Raw genomic sequence first — 18,152 nt, 5'->3', positions numbered from 1 at the left:
ATTTCTTACAGCGGAAATTTAACAAGCAAGCATAGTGTAATTAGAAGGCTCTGACCATACCTATCATCACCAAATGGGGAATTCTAAGGCTTTGACCAACCGACTTAAGAACAGTTTGAGCTAAGTACCAATCCTTTCCCATCTCCATACCCAACAGAGCCTAGCTCCAATATCTCCTATAGAGAAGTTATAAAACTATACTTTCAAAAGTTTGATTGAAGTTCAACCTTTCATTTCCAGCCATTATAACAAAAAGTAGAACAACAAAGAATGATGGGAATTACGGGAGGGGAAGAGAAAATGGAAGGAGAGGGAGGGAGAAGAGGGAATCCTGTATCTTCTGGAGCCTAAGACAAAACGGAAGTGGCCTGTGTATAAGACTCCTCAGCTAGAACTTAGAATCGACAGCACTTCCTATGGACTGAGCGTCCTTAGCTCCCTGAAATGTTCTGCAGATTGCCTTGTGATGTGGAAGGAAGGGTGGGTGGGAGCATCAGCTTCTGGAGGGAGGCACCCAGCTGCTGGCCGACATTCTAGGTGGATGAGCAATTCCCTTAAACCACTGATTTTCTGCCAAGGACAGAAAACACTGGAAGCTCATCCAAAAACTCTTCTGCAATTAAAGTTGCAATGAAGTGCTTGGTCACTCTGTCCACCTCCCTTAACAGAGAGGTGACCCTGTTCTTGGCAACCACCTCCACACACAAACCACAAACAGAGCACCTCCTTAGTCCTGCGCCTTGCCTGGGCCTCACAGCTCACTGTAAACCCTGCTTTACTATGCATGTAGTCGCTTTCCAAGTAGGGTGGGGATGTAGTTCTTTAATGATTTCTAAGGTTTTCCTTCATTCTCCCTTCCTTAAAACAGCAATAACATCAGCAACTTCCTCTACACCCCCCCCCAAAAAAAAGAAGGGAAAAGAGAAGAAATTCCCAGTCTTCCCACCTGCTTTGTCTTCCGATGATGTTCCACTAAAAATCTTAAAAGAACAGGCAGCAGCCAAACACAGGCAGTGGGCCTGTGCCTTGCCCGGCACCATCTAGTACCTGGCCACTTTACATCTGCTCAAAGGTGAGAGGAGTGACTTCGAAGGACACACTTAAGAGCGGGTGTGACCCGGGGTCCTCTGCAACTTTCAGCCTTTCTCCCCCAAATTCTTTACTCGTTCTTCATATCAGGAGTGCTTAGTGACTTCTGCCTAGCCTTTGGAATGGCAGAAGGCACAAAGCCTTTTCTTTGCCTCCCTTCCAAGCCGAGAAAGCGCAGCTAGGCTCTGTCACCAGCAGGGGCCGCTGTTCGCTCGGAGCAGCAGCCGGGCCACCGCCACGGCCCGCGCCTCCCACGGCCCCTCCGGCCCAACCCGCCAAGTTCCAAGAGCTCCCAGTCGTGCGAGCGCCGGGAACGAGCACTGCCTGGGCAGCACACGGCGCACACGAGCCAGCTTGCGGCCCGCCCTGAAGAGGTTCTTGAGACACTTACGGACCTGGGACTTTGAAAGGGAGACTGAGGAGCCCCGCTCGCACAAGTGATCAAGCCAGCGCTCCGCCGAGCACCTGTTCGTCCCGCGCTACAGCCACTCTGGTCCCCACCCCTCCGATCCTTGCCTCCCCGGCGCCGGCTTGCTCTCGTGATGAATTCAGTGCTGGGCAACCAGACCGACGTGGCTGGCCTGTTCCTGGCCAACAGTAGCGAGGCGCTGGAGCGCGCGGTGCGCTGCTGCACCCAGGCGTCGGTGGTGACCGACGATGGCTTCGCCGAGGGCGGCCCCGACGAGCGCAGCCTGTACATCATGCGCGTGGTGCAGATCGCAGTCATGTGTGTGCTCTCGCTCACGGTGGTGTTTGGCATCTTCTTTCTTGGCTGTAACCTGCTCATCAAGTCCGAAGGCATGATCAACTTCCTAGTGAAAGACCGGAGGCCGTCTAAAGAGGTGGAGGCAGTGGTCGTGGGGCCCTACTGAGTGGCCCTCGGGTCGCCCAAGGCAGGTGCCACAGGCATCTCCAGTACTCCGCCAGCCGCGATGCATCCTTCACCATCACGGACCGAACAACGCAAACCTGTCGGAGTCAGTTTTTTCTCTTGACTTCTGCCTTTGGGGAAAAAGTGACCGATTTCTGATCGCTCTTCGAAAGGCCCTAAGCAAGACTGTAGGCGAGGAGCGCCCAGACTTCGGGACTCAGCAGCAGGTGGCAAAAGCAGGGCGCAGAACTTTGGGAGTGGCTGCTGCCTTGGGATGCGGGGAGATGAACCTGGAGGCGAAGGCCCCTTTCCACCTGCAGGTGGGCTCAGCACTGGGGACAGCTTGAGAGGCCGAGCAAGGCATGGTGTGGAGGGGTGGGTATCCAGAGGCATCAGTAGCCCAGTGACCTGAAAAAGTGACTGTTTATACGCCACGCTGCAGACCTAACTGGGAACATAAATGCGTGTGGGTTTTGCTACCTGCTAGGAGAGTGAAACTTTGATAGATAGTAACCTGTGGTTTGAAGGGATTTGTGTTAGTTTGCTTGAATACAAATATTTGATAAGTCTTTTGTGCCCTAGTGGCCTGTTTGCCTGCCTGCGGGTTAGAGTTTTTGTCATTCTGGGAGAACGGGTGGGGGGATGGGAGCTTGAGACTGTGAATGGGGTAAGTGCTTTCTTTTAGTGCATTTCCAGCTGGGTCTTTATGGGAGGCTAGCGCTCCAGCTAAGCCCGGGACAAAGATCCAGAGTAGAATTCTTAGCTCGTGTCTGCACGGTTTACGCCACAAAAGTGCTCTTGATATCCGTGACACCGTTTGACTTTTTTCTTATTTAACATTTCCTCAATAAATGTAACATTTAAGTGTTTTGTTTCTGGCCTCCTGGTAGTCATTCTATTCTCCTGGCGGAGGGGAAGGTCGGCTGCGCAGCCTCTGGGTCCCAGACATGAGGTTTTGCCTGGCCAGAGCTGGGATTTCACTTCGTAGATCCTTAGATCCGTGGAGGGGAGGACGGGCCCGACAGAGAGCCCAAGGATTTGCGACACACACACACACACACACACACACACACACACACACACACACAGAGACACACACACACACACACACACACACACACACACAGAGCTCTAGGCATAAAAGCCATCTCGAAAAGAGCGGCCTTTGTTTTCTCCCATATTCATGACTTCAAATTTCATTTCGTTTCGAATGTCAGGTAGATTCTCGCGGGAAAATTACACTTCCGTGCCAGGCTCCTCGGGGAACTCTAGGTTACCTCACTAATGAAAGGAGGAGACAGCCAAGCCAGTCTTTAGGGAGAACATCTTTCCCCCACCCACGTCAGCAGGAAGGCACCGGGATGCTGCTCCAGAAAAAGAAAAGTACAGATTGCGAGGAAAAGTAGCCTTCAAAGTTCGCAATACTACCCAGGATGAACCATTGTCTCCAAGTCATGAGGGGTTCGTTGTTTTTGAAGTATTAGGATTTCTAGAGAAAGGAGGATAATAGAGCATAAAAAATGACACATGTTTGAGGTGATGAATTAATCATGGATACATGTATTCAAGCATTATATTGTGTCTGGGAAATACATGCAATCCATCAATTAATTAAAATTAATACACATGTACACACACACAAACAGAGAGAGAGAGAGAGAGAGAGAGAGAGAGAGAGAGAGAGAGAGATCTGTCTGCATCTTTAGTCAGCCATTAGACCTGGGCCAGGCAAATGGCTCAAAGGAGTTAGCTGGAGACAACTAGAAACCAAACTAGAACATATGGCTGAAATAGCTATAGATGGAGGCCACACGGACACATTTAGGGCCCAGAAACTGAACAATGTTAAAGAAGGGCCTAGAAAACAACTCAAAGTTTCCAATAGTTTGAAGTTCAACCCGATCAAAGGTTTGAGAGGTTTTTCTTCCTGTCTTATTTTCTACCAGGATACTGTAATAATGAAAAAAAAAATGCAAAGACTACATAATCGAAGCAGTAATAGTACCAGGAAATAGAAATGCAGTGTCCCGTTTTTACAGAAAAAAAAAAACGATACAGCTAACACTAACATGACCTGTACTTCAAAGGCTCCGGTCCTCTCAGAGTCAATCTTAGGGATTGTAGCCTAGGGGTTTGGGGGTTTTAATGTTAACAGTATAAAAGTGAACACACACGCAAGCACACACACACACACACACAGAGAGAGAGAGAGAGAGAGAGAGAGAGAGAGAGAGAGAGAGACAGAGAGACAGAGAGACAGAGAGAGAGACAGAGACAGAGAGACAGAGAGACAGAGAGAGACAGAGAGAGAGACAGAGAGACAGAGACAGAGACAGAGAGAGACAGAGACAGAGAGAGACAGAGAGACAGAGAGAGAACAGAAGTTTGGTCTGTTTAGTCTTTTTTACAGAAAAGGTTTGGTTGTTTCTGTTCTTGTGTAGAAGTAGTAGGGTCAACAGTCAACAGGTAGAAAGGAAGGCCTTGCCATTTGTTAATGTGTGGGAGAGGAAATGAGACAGATGTCTTATTTTGTAGACAGTTTCTGTGTCACCAAGTTAGTCTGCTGCCTCCATGCTTCAAAGAAAAACAAAACACTGCAATCTTGTAACAAGTCAGGCATCTCATACTTAACTCTTGTGTGTTAAGCACCCACTGAAGGTCAGTCTGTGGAGAGGATTTATGAGCTCACCACAGTATGTTCAGGGTTCTGGAGATAAGAATTTGCACTAAAAACACATCTGCTAGAGGTACTAGAAATCTATCTTTATAGTCCGATGTGTTCAAAATACATGCTCCCAGCTAACTGCAGAGAGTGGACAGAAATTAACCCTTCAAGGCAATATGAAATGCTTTGCATGGAACAGGTTTTTATTGAAATTAAAAGTCTCACAAATTGAGAAAACAGCCCTCGTATGACTGAAGGCGTCTAATATCACCTCTGCCTTTGTCTTCTTAATATTTCTTTACCTCTCTTACATATTCCCTATACCTCAGCAGACTTTCGTCTCTCCATCCATATCTGTTCTTTGCTCTATGGGAGCTGTGATTGTGAGATAAAAGGGACCCCATAAAGGTTAGTGCTTAGGTAGAAAGGCTCTAGGAGCATAATGCTGAGATTCCTGACCAGAGCATGTCTGGGAAATGCAGTCTAAAATGCAGAGCCCTGGAGAGAGTTCCATGCCAACACCCCTTCTCTTTGGATCACATCCATCTGTTACTTAGAGATGCCTAGTGGTTCTGGTTTTCATAGGTGAAGCTAGAAGCTTTTTACACACCCTCTTCCCTGGTGGCCACACAGCAACCACTTTTCCAGATCCACTCCACTCCTCCTACTTAGTCTCCGGATCTCTGCGTTATTTAGTCCTGCCCAGCGTTTATGGTGTGTTTTTCTTTTCTAGCAGAGAAGCTTTCAGGAAAATAGATTTTGAATCGTATTCTCTACTTTACCTAAGAAATCAATGTTAGCCTAAGGAGGCTGGGAATTGAGAGGGCAAATATAGACAAGGGTTTCTGCTGTCCCAGGCTTATATCTACCAGGTGCTTAGTAATGATGGAGATAACAGGACAGGGGTGCCACTCAGTTTTTTTTTTTTTTTTTAAGAGCTCCCTTGATCTGTTCAGCCCAAGGGAGAATTACCTGAAGTCCCAACACCTCCCTAGAACTACAGCAGGAGAGAGCAGAGGGTTACATGAAATGGAGGTGGCAAGTATGCAGAATTTCAGGCTAGATGGGGAGCCACTGACACCTCTAAGCCTAATGTAGTGATCTCCACAGAAGCAGCCTTCCCTACCTAACACACCTTATTTTTTCTAAGGTCTGAAGATGAATCAAGGACTTGAGTGCTGGTTACATTGAGAGAATTCAGAGCAGAGGTGACCCTGCTGTATTGAGTTTGAGGTCATGGTTGCTCTAGTGAGTAACCGGTGACTTCTGACTGCCAGCCTACTTGGTTTCTCTGGAGCCCTGAGTCAATCCATGTCTTCTTGCCTTATTCAAGGAAAGATACAGGTTAGAACTTTGGGGTCACTTTGGTCTCTAAGCTGCTGGGAGGCCTCAATGAAGGATGATTCTGGAGGGATATTTCAATTCTTTTGAATTAATTTGCCTAACATTTTCAAGATGTTTTATAAATCTCAGCTATGTGTCTTAAAATGCATCTTGTTTTCTAGTTTGTTGCTTTCAGAATGTCTTTTTTTTTTTTTTCCAAAACCAAAGACTTATCCACTTGAGGCATGTTATTTTAAATAATCAAGGCCAAATTCAGACAGCTCACCAGATGTATACAGTAACTCACACACCATAGTGCGATGTAACTCAATGAGAGAGAGAGAGAGAAAAAGAGAGAGAGGGGGAAGGGAGAGAACTCTCAGGAGCTGGGGATCAAGAAGTTCTTCTAAGTATTCATTCAAACAAGGATGCAAGGTTTCTGATAGAACTTCTTATGTGTTAAAGAGAAATTAATAGCAGTTTTTCTTCCCCAGAATATTTTTCTCTTGAGGTTGGGCAGCAGCTGTTCTAAGCCTCTGCTTTTATGTTTGTCATATTTGGGAAGGGTAGGGAGATTATAATGCCAAGAAGGAATCCCAGGTATCCGATTCTTAAGATCCAAGCCTAGTTTAAAGTCTATTGAAGCAGTAAGTCTGCAGCAATCTCCAAAACAGAAATCAATACATCTTTTATCCACCTGCCAAATCCCTATTAGACATGTGCACAAAAGCTCAAACAGGGTATGTTTTAAGGTCCGCTCCAGCAGTAACTGATTCCTAACATCTGCATTTAAATGCTTTCTGACTATTTGTTTTCATGGCCTACTTCAGATTCTAGGTCTTTTTGTATTGATATAAGTGCTTAAGATGTTGAAAGTCCAGATAAGTTTTATAGTAACACCTATGATTTTAAAATTCTGGGAAAGCTAGTCTAAGAAAATGAAAACATATAGTTATATGAAATTACACATTAATTAAAGTGATCATAACTTTAAAAGCTGAATTAATATTCATATTTTATTTGCTTCATTCTTAATATATTTGAGGAGCTAAACCTATTTGAGCAGAAGGCTCAATAGAGACTTATAAGAGAAATTAAACAGATTTTTACAAATATTCACTTTGTAAATGGTAGCTTGCTTCATAACCCGAACAACAGTATTTACGAATGAGAATAACGTGTCTTATTTTTATGTATTCGACTATGTGTTTTTGAAGGAGTAGTGAGTAGTTTTCTGCATGAGTGTATGTAAGTACTTGCTTGCTGCAATATTTTTTGAGTGGGTGAATGTGAGCATGGAGTAATCAATACAGAAAAGGTCAAGTCATCTGTGATGTTGCTAGCAGCATTGTGTCCTGCCCCCTCTCAGTTCAGATTCCGTGTCCATTAGAACTGCTACCTTATGAGATCATGACTCAAACTGCCACGTAGTGTTTTTCTGCAATTATGTGCACATAACACACTATACTTATTACTGGATAAAATGAGATAGTTCTTATACATTTGAATCATAAGACACAAGCTCAGAGACAGATATACAAAAGAGAAAGTAAGGACTCTACCCATAAGTCAGACACTAAAGAATTGCTTTTTGCTACCATTTCAAGATCCAGATTTCTATAAATATATGTATATAATTATGCCATAGACTATGTGTTGGCACAGTCTACTACAGCAGAAAAGGTTACAGTTTTACGTATGATTATTTTTCTTTGCTTTCCTCGCCTCCAGTTCTCTCATCATTATGCACTGCTTTCCTCAGTCGCATCTAAAAGATGCACTGCCCCAAAAGAGTCATTGATTTTTATCAGACCAAGACTCCATATGTCTGATTGCTTTGGGAAAAGAATCCCCCTGGGATCCAGAGTGTCCCTTTTGCCTTATTTATTTTCCTGTAAGCTGAGAAGGGTCCTGCAGTTTATATTCTAAGCAGTATTGATTATGGCAGGTATGTGTGTGGGGTGTGTGTGTGTGTGTGTGTGTGCGCACGTGTGTCCATGCATGCCTACATACTCCTATGGACAGCTCATCCCATGCTGTATAAAAGTGTTTAACCTTCTACAGACCAAACATAAGCACTACAAATCCCTTAGTGCCTTATTTTACATTACTTTTGTTTCTAATAATAATAATAACACCAATAACAAAAATAATAACAAAATTAGAGAAAATTTACAAGTAAATTTTCTTGAAATGTTCAGTAAATAAAGTAAAAGTAAAAGTACATGGAGTCATGTCATGTTTGTTTGTTTGTTTGTTTGGTCGATTTTTCTCAAGACAGGTTTTCCCAGACTGCCCTTGACCTCACAGAGATCTGCCTGCTTCTGGCTCCAGAGTGCTGGAATTAAATACTTTACATTTATGTTTTAAGATATATGCTTTTATCTTCATTTACACATGGGGGTGGGAAGAAAAAGTGCAAGAGACAGAAAAGACGAAGATTATATATTGTACAAGCATGAAAAAAAATGTTAAAGCTAGCTGAAATAAGAGAGGCTACAAACTTGATTGTCAGTGAAAATAAATTCCTAGAATTTTACAAGCAAACTTGGTATTCTTTAAATAGTAGTAAGAAAATTCTACATTTAGACAATTTGATCAAACAATTGAATACTGCTGACTGGTAAGACTAAGCATTGGAAGGCAAATGTGGACCATGGCTAATTCCTTCCTACGTTTCTCTCTTCTGTGAAGCCCTATTCTATTTGCACACATTTCATCATTTGGCTGAATTGTTTCATTTTTCAGGGACAAAGAGAACTTGCCAGCCCTTCCTATATTTGTCGTCAATAAATATCTATTATTTAACATCTATAATAGAAATGACTCTGCACTGAGTCCTACCTCAGATTTTGGAAGTGAAAGGCAAAGCATCATGGACCTTAAAGGAGCTAGTGACTCTGTTCTTTTCCTGCTGAATCCATGTCCACGTGTTCTTCAGAGATATGGCTGTGTAAGCCACATATACTATAACTTCTCCTCTAGAAAAAAAAATTCCACACTTCTTGGTAATTAATACAAGCCATGAATGATGCAAACAACTTAATTTGACTTTTTTTCATGTCTTCTGGCAGCATACTCAAAGCTAATTTTACTTAATACATGTGAATTCAGATGGACATAATGTGGAAAGCCTGAACAAAGAGTTCTAAATGGGTATCTTGAGGGTTCTGATATTTTTCTACAAATTCAGCTGAGGGGCAGGTATTTTGTTCATTTTCCTCACTGTGAATTGTCAATAACTGTCTAATTAAAAAGACTATATATAAAACTCCCTCCAAATACTACATACATAATCTTCTTATGATTAAAATTACACCCATGTTTTAGTAGGATAAGTATCTCCTACAATCACTAAATTATTTAGTCTAAATGGGCAAATTAATTACTATTCTTTTGGTTGTAACCACTGTAAATGCAATTTAAACGCATTTTAAAAGGAAAACTGAAACCGAATTTCCTGACAGTGTTAAGTTGTAGATTCAAAGATCCAACTTCATTGGGTCTATATGAAACTGCTAACTTATGTATCCAGATGCTTCAGCTTCCAGATGAGCTCTTTCCATATGTTAAGGAGAAAAAAGAGAGTGTATAGTTATGAACTCCCTTAGTCCAATGCTCACATGTTACCAATGTAACAATCCCAGCAGAAAGAAATTGCACCCATGTAACCTTTGAATAAATTTCTGTGCCTAGGTATGTAAAGGGGAAGAATGTATTTATTTAGTAATTGTTCCCTGGTACTTAGAGAGGTTGTACTTAGGAAATGTGCAAGGACCTTGGTGTTATAAGAGGAAAGAGAACAAAGGAGGTAGAGTTGGGTCTGCCCAAATCTCAGGGCTATTAGTCTTTGGTAGAATGGATTTTTAGAGGAAACAAGAAAACTGGTGTGGATATGGTAAACAAGTGTTACCCAGCTGAACAAAGCTGCCACTAGAAAGACTGGATCACTTTCCAAAGATCCACAGAGTTGAGAAGGTGATAAAGAGTTTAATATGGGTACCTTTGAGCAGAGCACTTGGATCTAGTAGGTTATAGAAGAAAGAAAAGAAGTATAAGAGGAGGAAAAGGAAGAGGAGGAGGAAGAGGAAGAGGAAGAGGAGGAGGAAGAGGAGGAGGAGGAAGAGGAAGAAGTGGAAGGGAGGAGGAGAGGAAAAAAGGATATAGAGGAGGAGGAGGAACGCTTAGGAAGAGGATGTATTGGGAATAGATATGTGGGATACGGAGGGAATCACAAGGTGGAAATGGCATGATCAACTTTCACTGAATATATGTATATATATATGAAATTCTCAAGACTTCAGAATTATTCTTTAAAAGAGCCCTGTGTCTCTAGATAGCACTCCTTAAAATCTCTAAAAACTGTCTTTCAACAAGGCTGACATATTTTTTTAAAAATTGAAATTTTTTTATTATTTTAATACATTTTCATTAAAATAGTATTACACCATTTTGTCTTCCAGTTTCCCTCTCCAGCCTCTCCTTTTTGCCTCCCTTTAAGCCCATCATGTGGCTCCCCACTTTCAAATTGATAAACTTGTTTCCTGTGCTTATTATTTCTACATGCATCTATATACATATGCTTGTACAACTATTTAAATTCATTCATTTTGGTTGTTTGTGTGTATATGATTTGAGGACTGACCACTTTGTATTAAATAGCCAATAAAGGGACTCATCTCTGAATGACTAATTCTCCCTCTCCCTGTAGTTATCAGTTGTTGATAATTCTTTTTCTAAGGCTGAGACCCTATTTTCTCCTTTCCACATTAGCATGTCTACTGACATTCCCATTACTGCTTTTTTATGTTAACCAAATATTATAAACAATACATATAGGTGCACAATATATTATTATGATATTTAATATACAATATAAATTCTTTATATATATGTGTGTGTGGACTAAAATTCCATATATATCATACATAACAAATATATATCATATATATCAAATCTCATATATATATATATATATGTATATATATATCTATATATATATATTCTACTTAGACTGAAAATCTTATATTAGTATCAGGCATGAGAAACATCTTTTGGAATGGTTGGTCAGGACACTCCAAGTGGCTATCTAGACAATACAGACTATCAGTGTAATCTTTGATTTCCTCTCCTAGGTTGAAGGTAAGACCTTATTTCCAAACACATGCACACTTAGGACACAGGACTTGGATGACTCAAGCTGGTTCTTGGCAGGGACCACATGGCGACCACTGCTGCTTAACAAAGTTCCTGCATGTGAACGTTGTGAATCGCAGTTCTCTAACATACCTTTACTTTCATCTTCGATGATTCTCACTGTGTGTTATGCAAATTTCCTTATGCTCTGTTCTTTGGGAATTTAGTTTGGACTTTGGTAGACGATTTGAAAGGATACAATAAAAATTTCTCTAGACAAAATAACTCTTTGAAAACAATTCTTTGCCACTGTGGAACCATACAGTGCAATGACTCTGCCTACTACACAAGAGTTCCCTGTATGTCCCCTGTTTGTACCAAGAAGAGAGAAGTTAAAGATTGATTACCTGAAAGATGATTCCAGAAGCTCTTAAGTACATATACCTGGTCTCAACGGTAAAAGCACACAATCTAGAGAAACAGTGGGCCCAAACCCAGAGCCTGGGGCCTTGGCAGTTAAAGGCAAAAGTTCAGTTAATAAGTATAGACTAGTACCCATGACAGATTCTGTGGGTACATAATGGACAGCATGAACAGCAAGATCTGGTATGCCCCACAAGAAGCAGATTATGTGAAGGAGTTAGACTGGCTTGATTCCCCCTTTGCCATGTACAGGAAAATGCCTTGAAGGAATCAAGATAATATGGCATATTGGGAAAGAGTAAGAGGTCAGAGCCTTGGGGAGTGTATGAGAACAGGCCCATATTGTAAGATACATAGGAAGGCAATTAGGAAACAACTCAATGCTTGTTACGCTACACGGTACAAACACTGCATCATGTCCCTTGAGGAATGAAAATTGCACTTATGGGTTTGTTTCTTATGACTCAGTGTCTGGTACCTCCTGGCCACAAAGGCTGAGAGTATGCAGGAAGAAGCGTAAAGGGGCACCTGGAGAGATTGCTGAACCTTAGAAAACAATAGGGACTTACATGCTTGCTGAATTCATTGCTTTTCCTTTAAAGAAAAATATTGTAATAATGTTGATTATTGCTTTCATTCTGGATGTTGTAAACAGGGATAAAATGGGTTTTAAACCATCTGTGAAAAGATCATACACTTCTTGGAATCATCAAGTCTGCCTTCAACATTGCCTGTGAATAAGACACTATGCAAATATAGTTTAAAAGTTGTAGATCTGCCCCCTTCACATATACTTTTTTTCAATAAATACGTGAGTTATCCTGATTCACCCTTAGATTGTGTTAGTCTCTTTCCCTCACCGATGCCTCTTTGGGACCTGAAGCCTACTGGAGCTGGACTCTGGCAGATTCTAACCTGAAAGCCTTTTTTCATGTGGTCTAGATTCCTTTCTACTCTAAAATACTATGCAAGCAATTAATCTTACCCAATTAATCTTACCCAATTGCAACACTTATGAATCACAACAATGACCAGTATGACAAGAGAGCTACAAGGATGCAAGTCAGCAGCACTTACATGTTCATGGTAACTAACTGCTGTCTAATTGGACTAAGACCCATTCAGCAGGACGGAAATCATGCTTGGTATTGCAGACCTAGTCAGTTTTCCATGGCTAGTGAGATCATGAATCTGGGAAGAGAATGTATTACTGCCACTTTGTTAGAGAAGCAAAATTTCTTACCACATTCTAAATCTTATTCTCATATTCACAGGTAAATATAACTCAGTCTTCATCAAAAAAATCCTCTGTTTTACCAGCCAACAAAGATCATTACAGAAACCTACAACTGGATAAAATGCAAAGATTAACTTTTATAATTTCTCTTGAGGTTCTCTGTATCTGAGTTGATGTAGCCCCAAGTGTCCTGGACAACATCCTGGATTTCTGGATTACCTTGAACCTGGTAATATGAACTTGGACCATCTAAGCCTTAACATCTAGCGTCTCTATTTGCTCATGAGATGAGAATTACTTGGCCTCACTTTGCCTAGCTGGCTTTAGATGTATATTGATGTATATTGATGTATATTGATGTATATTGATGGCCCATTTTATATTAGAAAGCCTGTAATAATACATTATTAGACAACTTTAAGTAGATCCATCGATCCATTTACTGATAGAATTTCTTCAAAGATTTGTGACTCTCCATGGGATAAATAAAATATTCACCATTAAAACAACAAAGAGTATTTTCAATAAAACTTACCCAATATTACAGAAGTTGATTTGACAAAATCTTTTTGATGGAGTTGCACTTATGGCCTTCCTGATTTGGAAATCTTGTGTGTTAAACATGTATAATGTTTTATGGCTATTCTTTGAGCATTCCCTAACTCTGCTTCAAAATTTTCCATAATCATTATCTAAACTTATTCTATCTGATAGGTTAACTTTCCACAAAGAAAGGGAACCAACATTATTCATTTCTTTGGATTTCCAACTACTTTATCAGCCTTTCCTTTGAGGAAAGAAACCAGTCTCCTAATTGCAACTATCCACTTTGCCAGGAGCTTCTGTCAGTGCACAAGTGGCCTTCTTGATTCTTATTTTCAGGTAGAGGTGAGGGTAGGGAGCTAATGGTGTGGTTGAGTACTTTGTCAACCATGAAGTCTGATGTGTGGGAGCTTGTTTCTCATACAACTCTTGTCCACAGGGAAGCACTTCTCTCCTTCTGGTTTGCAGGAATGAGGGCTGAATCTGAGCACAGGTATGTGAGCATTGGCAGTGTGTGCGGCACACATACTGCCTACCAGGACCATTTAGACAAATGCGAGAGAACATGATTATTTTTGGACATCATGTCCTCATTTTTCTGGCATGATGATCAATTTATACTATGATAATTTAGTTTTCAGGAACTGATAACTTCCTGAAACTTTCAATAGCTAATAACATAACACCAAATCCCCAGACATTATTTAGCTTGTGGTTAATCTTTCACTGATTACTTTATCTCCTATAGCTTGAATAACAAGTTACACATTTTCTTTTCGATTCTGCTTTGCTCATTACTGATCCAGTGTTTGTTGTCTGGTCTTTTTACACATTAACATTTGACTAATGCTAAATCTCTTTATACAATGTTTACAAAACCATGCTTTTACATGTGAAAAAGTAAAGTATCTGCTATTCCCATCTACTTTTAAAGAGCTTTGCAAGCCAAATTAAATACATAGTCATTTTTATATTTTATCAGTGAATAATGAAGACTTCAAGATCTTTGATTAAGTATTTAATTTTTATACTACATTTCTAGTTACAGTTAGAAAACTAGAAAATGACCCAAGTAATATTCTCCATTTTAAGAGTGTTTACTGAATGATTCCTATAGAGTTTCTGTAAACATCTACTTTTAAGTAAAAGTAAATCTACACTTATAAGTGTGCCTGAGAATCTCAAATAAAGATTATATTGTACTGAATTCTTTGCACAGAGTAGATGTATTTTTCCAACTTCCATTTCACAAAGGAAAGAAAGACTTCAATGTCTATTTAGATAAAGAAAATCTGCTCAAAGGAGAATCTAGGGATTTTGATACTGGGTTTCATTGCATGTTTTATGTGCTGTGTAGACAATGATAGTGTTAAGTAGGTTCCATAGTTTAATTGTTTTTGAGATGAAAATATTTTCAATTTATAACTTCTAGGATTCAGAAAGAGTGTTGAGACACTAAGAAAATGCTGTCAGACACAGTACATGGCCACCAGTAGTATTGTCTACTTGGAGTGCATTATACAATAATAATAATGGTCTGTGAAAATTATAAACAGCTTATTGTACTGTATGTTCCACAGAAATTATATGTCTGACTACTAAGATATAAGAACATTAAGAATATTAAACAATATTAAAACTTATCTGACTTTCCTCAGTTTTATATGTTAAATTGAAACATGAAGCGTTGTTATTTTATTAATTTAAGTTTTTAATATTTACTTATTTTATGTGTATGAATGATTTGCCTACATGCATGTACATGTGCCGTGTCCATGCCTGATGCCTGTGGAGGTTAGAAGACAGTGTCTGGTCCCCTGAAATTGGAGTCAGAAAGTTATGTGTCACTCTGTGGGTGCTGGATTCCCAACCTGGGCCTTCTGCAAGAGAAGCAAGTAATCTTAACCGCTGAGCCACCTCTCCATTCCTCTAAAGTTATTGTTTTAAATAGATTTCTCCTCCACACTGAGACCAAGGCACACAATTTTCATAAGATGTAGTCCTATTTCCTGTATCCTCCTCTCACTATTAGATGATGCCATAGGCATAGTCAAGGCTGATTCTCAACACTCCATTATAGAAATGTACTGTGCATAACATAAATCCTCAATGATTATTGTCATCATCCTCGTTATCCCTTCAGGTGAGTGATGAGCTGTAACTGCTAGTCCGCTAGTTGTAAATACACTATTTTACACGTGTTACTTTAAAGCCCACCAACTTAGAAGTTACCAATACTCCCAATGTAAGAAAAATGAGAAAACTGAGGGACTAGGAACCTACCCAGGAGCGACGTTAAAATGCTCTTGAGCTGAAGTGTGAACCCAGGTCTAAGGGCATCTTGACCCATGCATTGTCCACACTGCTGCCCAGCTAATTCTTCTGGGAAAAGATTTGTCAGTTAGAACATTTCAACTTTGTCGCACACATGGGGCTTAATCATTAACAACTTGGATCCACCCCTACAGCTCTTAGTAATGATTTCATATAGAGGAATGCACAGCAATTCATCATTTGGTGGAGTTGGAGTTTGCCAGTGGCAGATGGCTCCAGGGGGTGGAGTGTGGATTATTAGGAGGCAATTCACAATGAGTCTTAACTTGTCTGATTATATAGCCTGCGTGTGTGTGTGTGTGTGTGTGTGTGTGTGTGTGTGTGTGTGTAAAACTCTATAATTATACAGGGTTCTAATGTTCACTTATAATGTTACTTACAATTTTAATCAGGTTTCCCAAATTACAATTTAAGTAAAAATTTTATTCTAAGATGTTAAGGTTTCTTTGCATGCTGTCAATAACTGAAAAATAAAAAACAATTTTATAAACTGGACTTGCATATTTATTTATAATAAAATTGTCTTCATTTATCTCTTGTAGCTTTGTTCCATTCTGACCAATTTCTTTACGCTGTGTCACATAGTCCTCATAGACATCTTTTAAGGTGAGTTTATTGCAGTTACCTAAGTAATTGGTATGCAGAAAGAACATATAAAAGTGTGTATTTAAAAAGAGCATGAGAGGCTTAATTTGTGGTATGATTTCAATAAGGTCCACTCCCATATCCACATCAGTGCCTGTCACATTAACCAAGATACAGAATCACCCTAAGAATATACTAATTTATTTCTTAAATAAAGAAAATATGCCACAGGGACACAATGAAATGGTATTTCGCCATGAAGAACAGTGAGGTTCCATCATTTCTGTCAGTGTGACTAGAAATAGCAGACATTATATTATGTGAGGTAAGCCAGGACAAAGACAACATAAATGAGAACTTCCTGAGACTTTTAACATTTGCCTAAAGCTAACAAAATTAATCACATACAAGTAGAGAGACTAATGATTACCAGTAACTGAGAAGTAATGTTCCTGTAGAGAGATCATTAGGTACAAGGGTGCCATTGGATGAGAACACTTTCTAACGTTCTATGGCACTGGAGGGTAACTCTGGATGATGGCATCCCACTTCATACATCAAGCTTGTTAATGGAGAGGATTTTGAATGCTGCCAACACAAAAAAAAGTGATGTGCTATAGTTGGTGAATATGCCAATCATTCTAATAGGATCATCACACACTGTGAATGTGGGTTGCAGCACCAGGTTCTTCTTCATAAGCATGCATAATTCTCGTCACTTGAGGTTTTTAAAGCGAATAAGATATTGTTTATTCTGAAGCCATATTTGGATGATCGTGGTCTGAGGATAGGTTACCCCAAATTCCACATTTCCATGTAAAAGCAATTTCTTCAAATTTTATAATTTTAAGGAATAAAGAAGATAATCAAGGCCAGTTCGAAAAATCAGCCACGCTTGCCCACCTCTGTGTGAGAACTAACATCCTGTGATTAACACATTAAACCTTTTTTGAAACCTTCTAAATTTGCAGACCACTAGCTTTCACCAAATCAACAGCTAAGAATGTCATCAAATAGCATCTGATCCCTACAGAAATTTTTCCCCCATCTTGCTGTAACTGCTTTGATGTACTCATCTAAATATCTTTTTCTAAAGTTTTGCTCCCTCCAAAAAAATACAAGTTCCTGTACTTGAGTCTAAACTGCCTACTCAGTACAGAAGAGGAAAAGTAAAGCATCTCAACAAATCCTCAGCACAAAAGACACAGGATATTCCTCAGAAGAAGCTGGCAAAAAAGTAAACAATGTTTTCAGTCAAAGTAGGTTTAAACTGATACGGAAGAACAAAATCTTTTAAGTGGAAAGCAAAAGTCCAACTCTCCTGTTCCTTCTTTATTCCAGCCTTAACATGAGTTTGATCTCAATATCATATTTTATCCATCATAAACAAATTTAGATGTATCCCAAGGAAAGCAACTAAAAAGGGTGGACTAGATTAAAAAAAAAAGAAAAGAAAAGAAAGCTAAATGACCTGGTAGCATTTAATGTTGGGAACAGAAAGCAAAGAGCCTCGGGGATAATAGGATACCTCTGTCTTCCAATTTTAAGAGCTGCCTCAAGCAGAGAGAAAACTATACACATGCAAAACCATTTCTTCAGAGTTGTATATACTGTTTGATAATATTCAGCCCTTTAACTCTTCCCAGATCTATTCATCCTTCCAAATTTGTGTCCTTTTTAAATTTTTTTTTTCAAAATTTAACTTATCAAGGCCAATTTGTGTTGTCCAAATATTCTTGGATATCTGGTTTTCCACTGGATTATGGCAGATTCACCAGGAGCAACTCCTAACATCTTAACAACTGCCAATGTTTCCAGTGCTAGGGGTGGAATTCCCCTCTTCATGCTGGGATTTGATATGGCTTGGGTTTGCATAGGTTTTGTGCATACCACTATGAGTTTGCATATGCAGCTGCACATACGGAACAAACTCAAATAGTACAACT

General features: G+C 40.0%; 1 protein-coding gene across 1 annotated transcript; it reads left to right on the top strand.

Annotated features, from left to right (window-relative positions):
* The first annotated feature begins 1,359 nt into the window (after positions 1–1,359).
* Rprm (reprimo, TP53 dependent G2 arrest mediator homolog) lies at positions 1,360–2,830 on the top strand. The gene has a single exon (XM_034495805.2). The coding sequence runs from the start codon at positions 1,632–1,634 to the stop codon at positions 1,959–1,961; it is 330 nt and encodes a 109-aa protein (XP_034351696.1). The 5' UTR covers positions 1,360–1,631; the 3' UTR covers positions 1,962–2,830.
* The last annotated feature ends 15,322 nt before the right edge of the window (positions 2,831–18,152 follow it).

Source organism: Arvicanthis niloticus, chromosome 2, assembly GCF_011762505.2.
Source record: "Arvicanthis niloticus isolate mArvNil1 chromosome 2, mArvNil1.pat.X, whole genome shotgun sequence".
NCBI classification, from domain to species: Eukaryota; Metazoa; Chordata; class Mammalia; order Rodentia; family Muridae; genus Arvicanthis; species Arvicanthis niloticus.
Note: the sequence above shows the minus strand (reverse complement) of the source record. Positions and strands in the feature narration are given on the sequence as shown.

What these genes read in the sequence shown, in the direction of transcription:
- Rprm (XM_034495805.2), top strand. Translation starts at nt 1,632, where the DNA reads ATGAATTCAGTGCTGGGCAACCAGACCGACGTGGCTGGCCTGTTCCTG.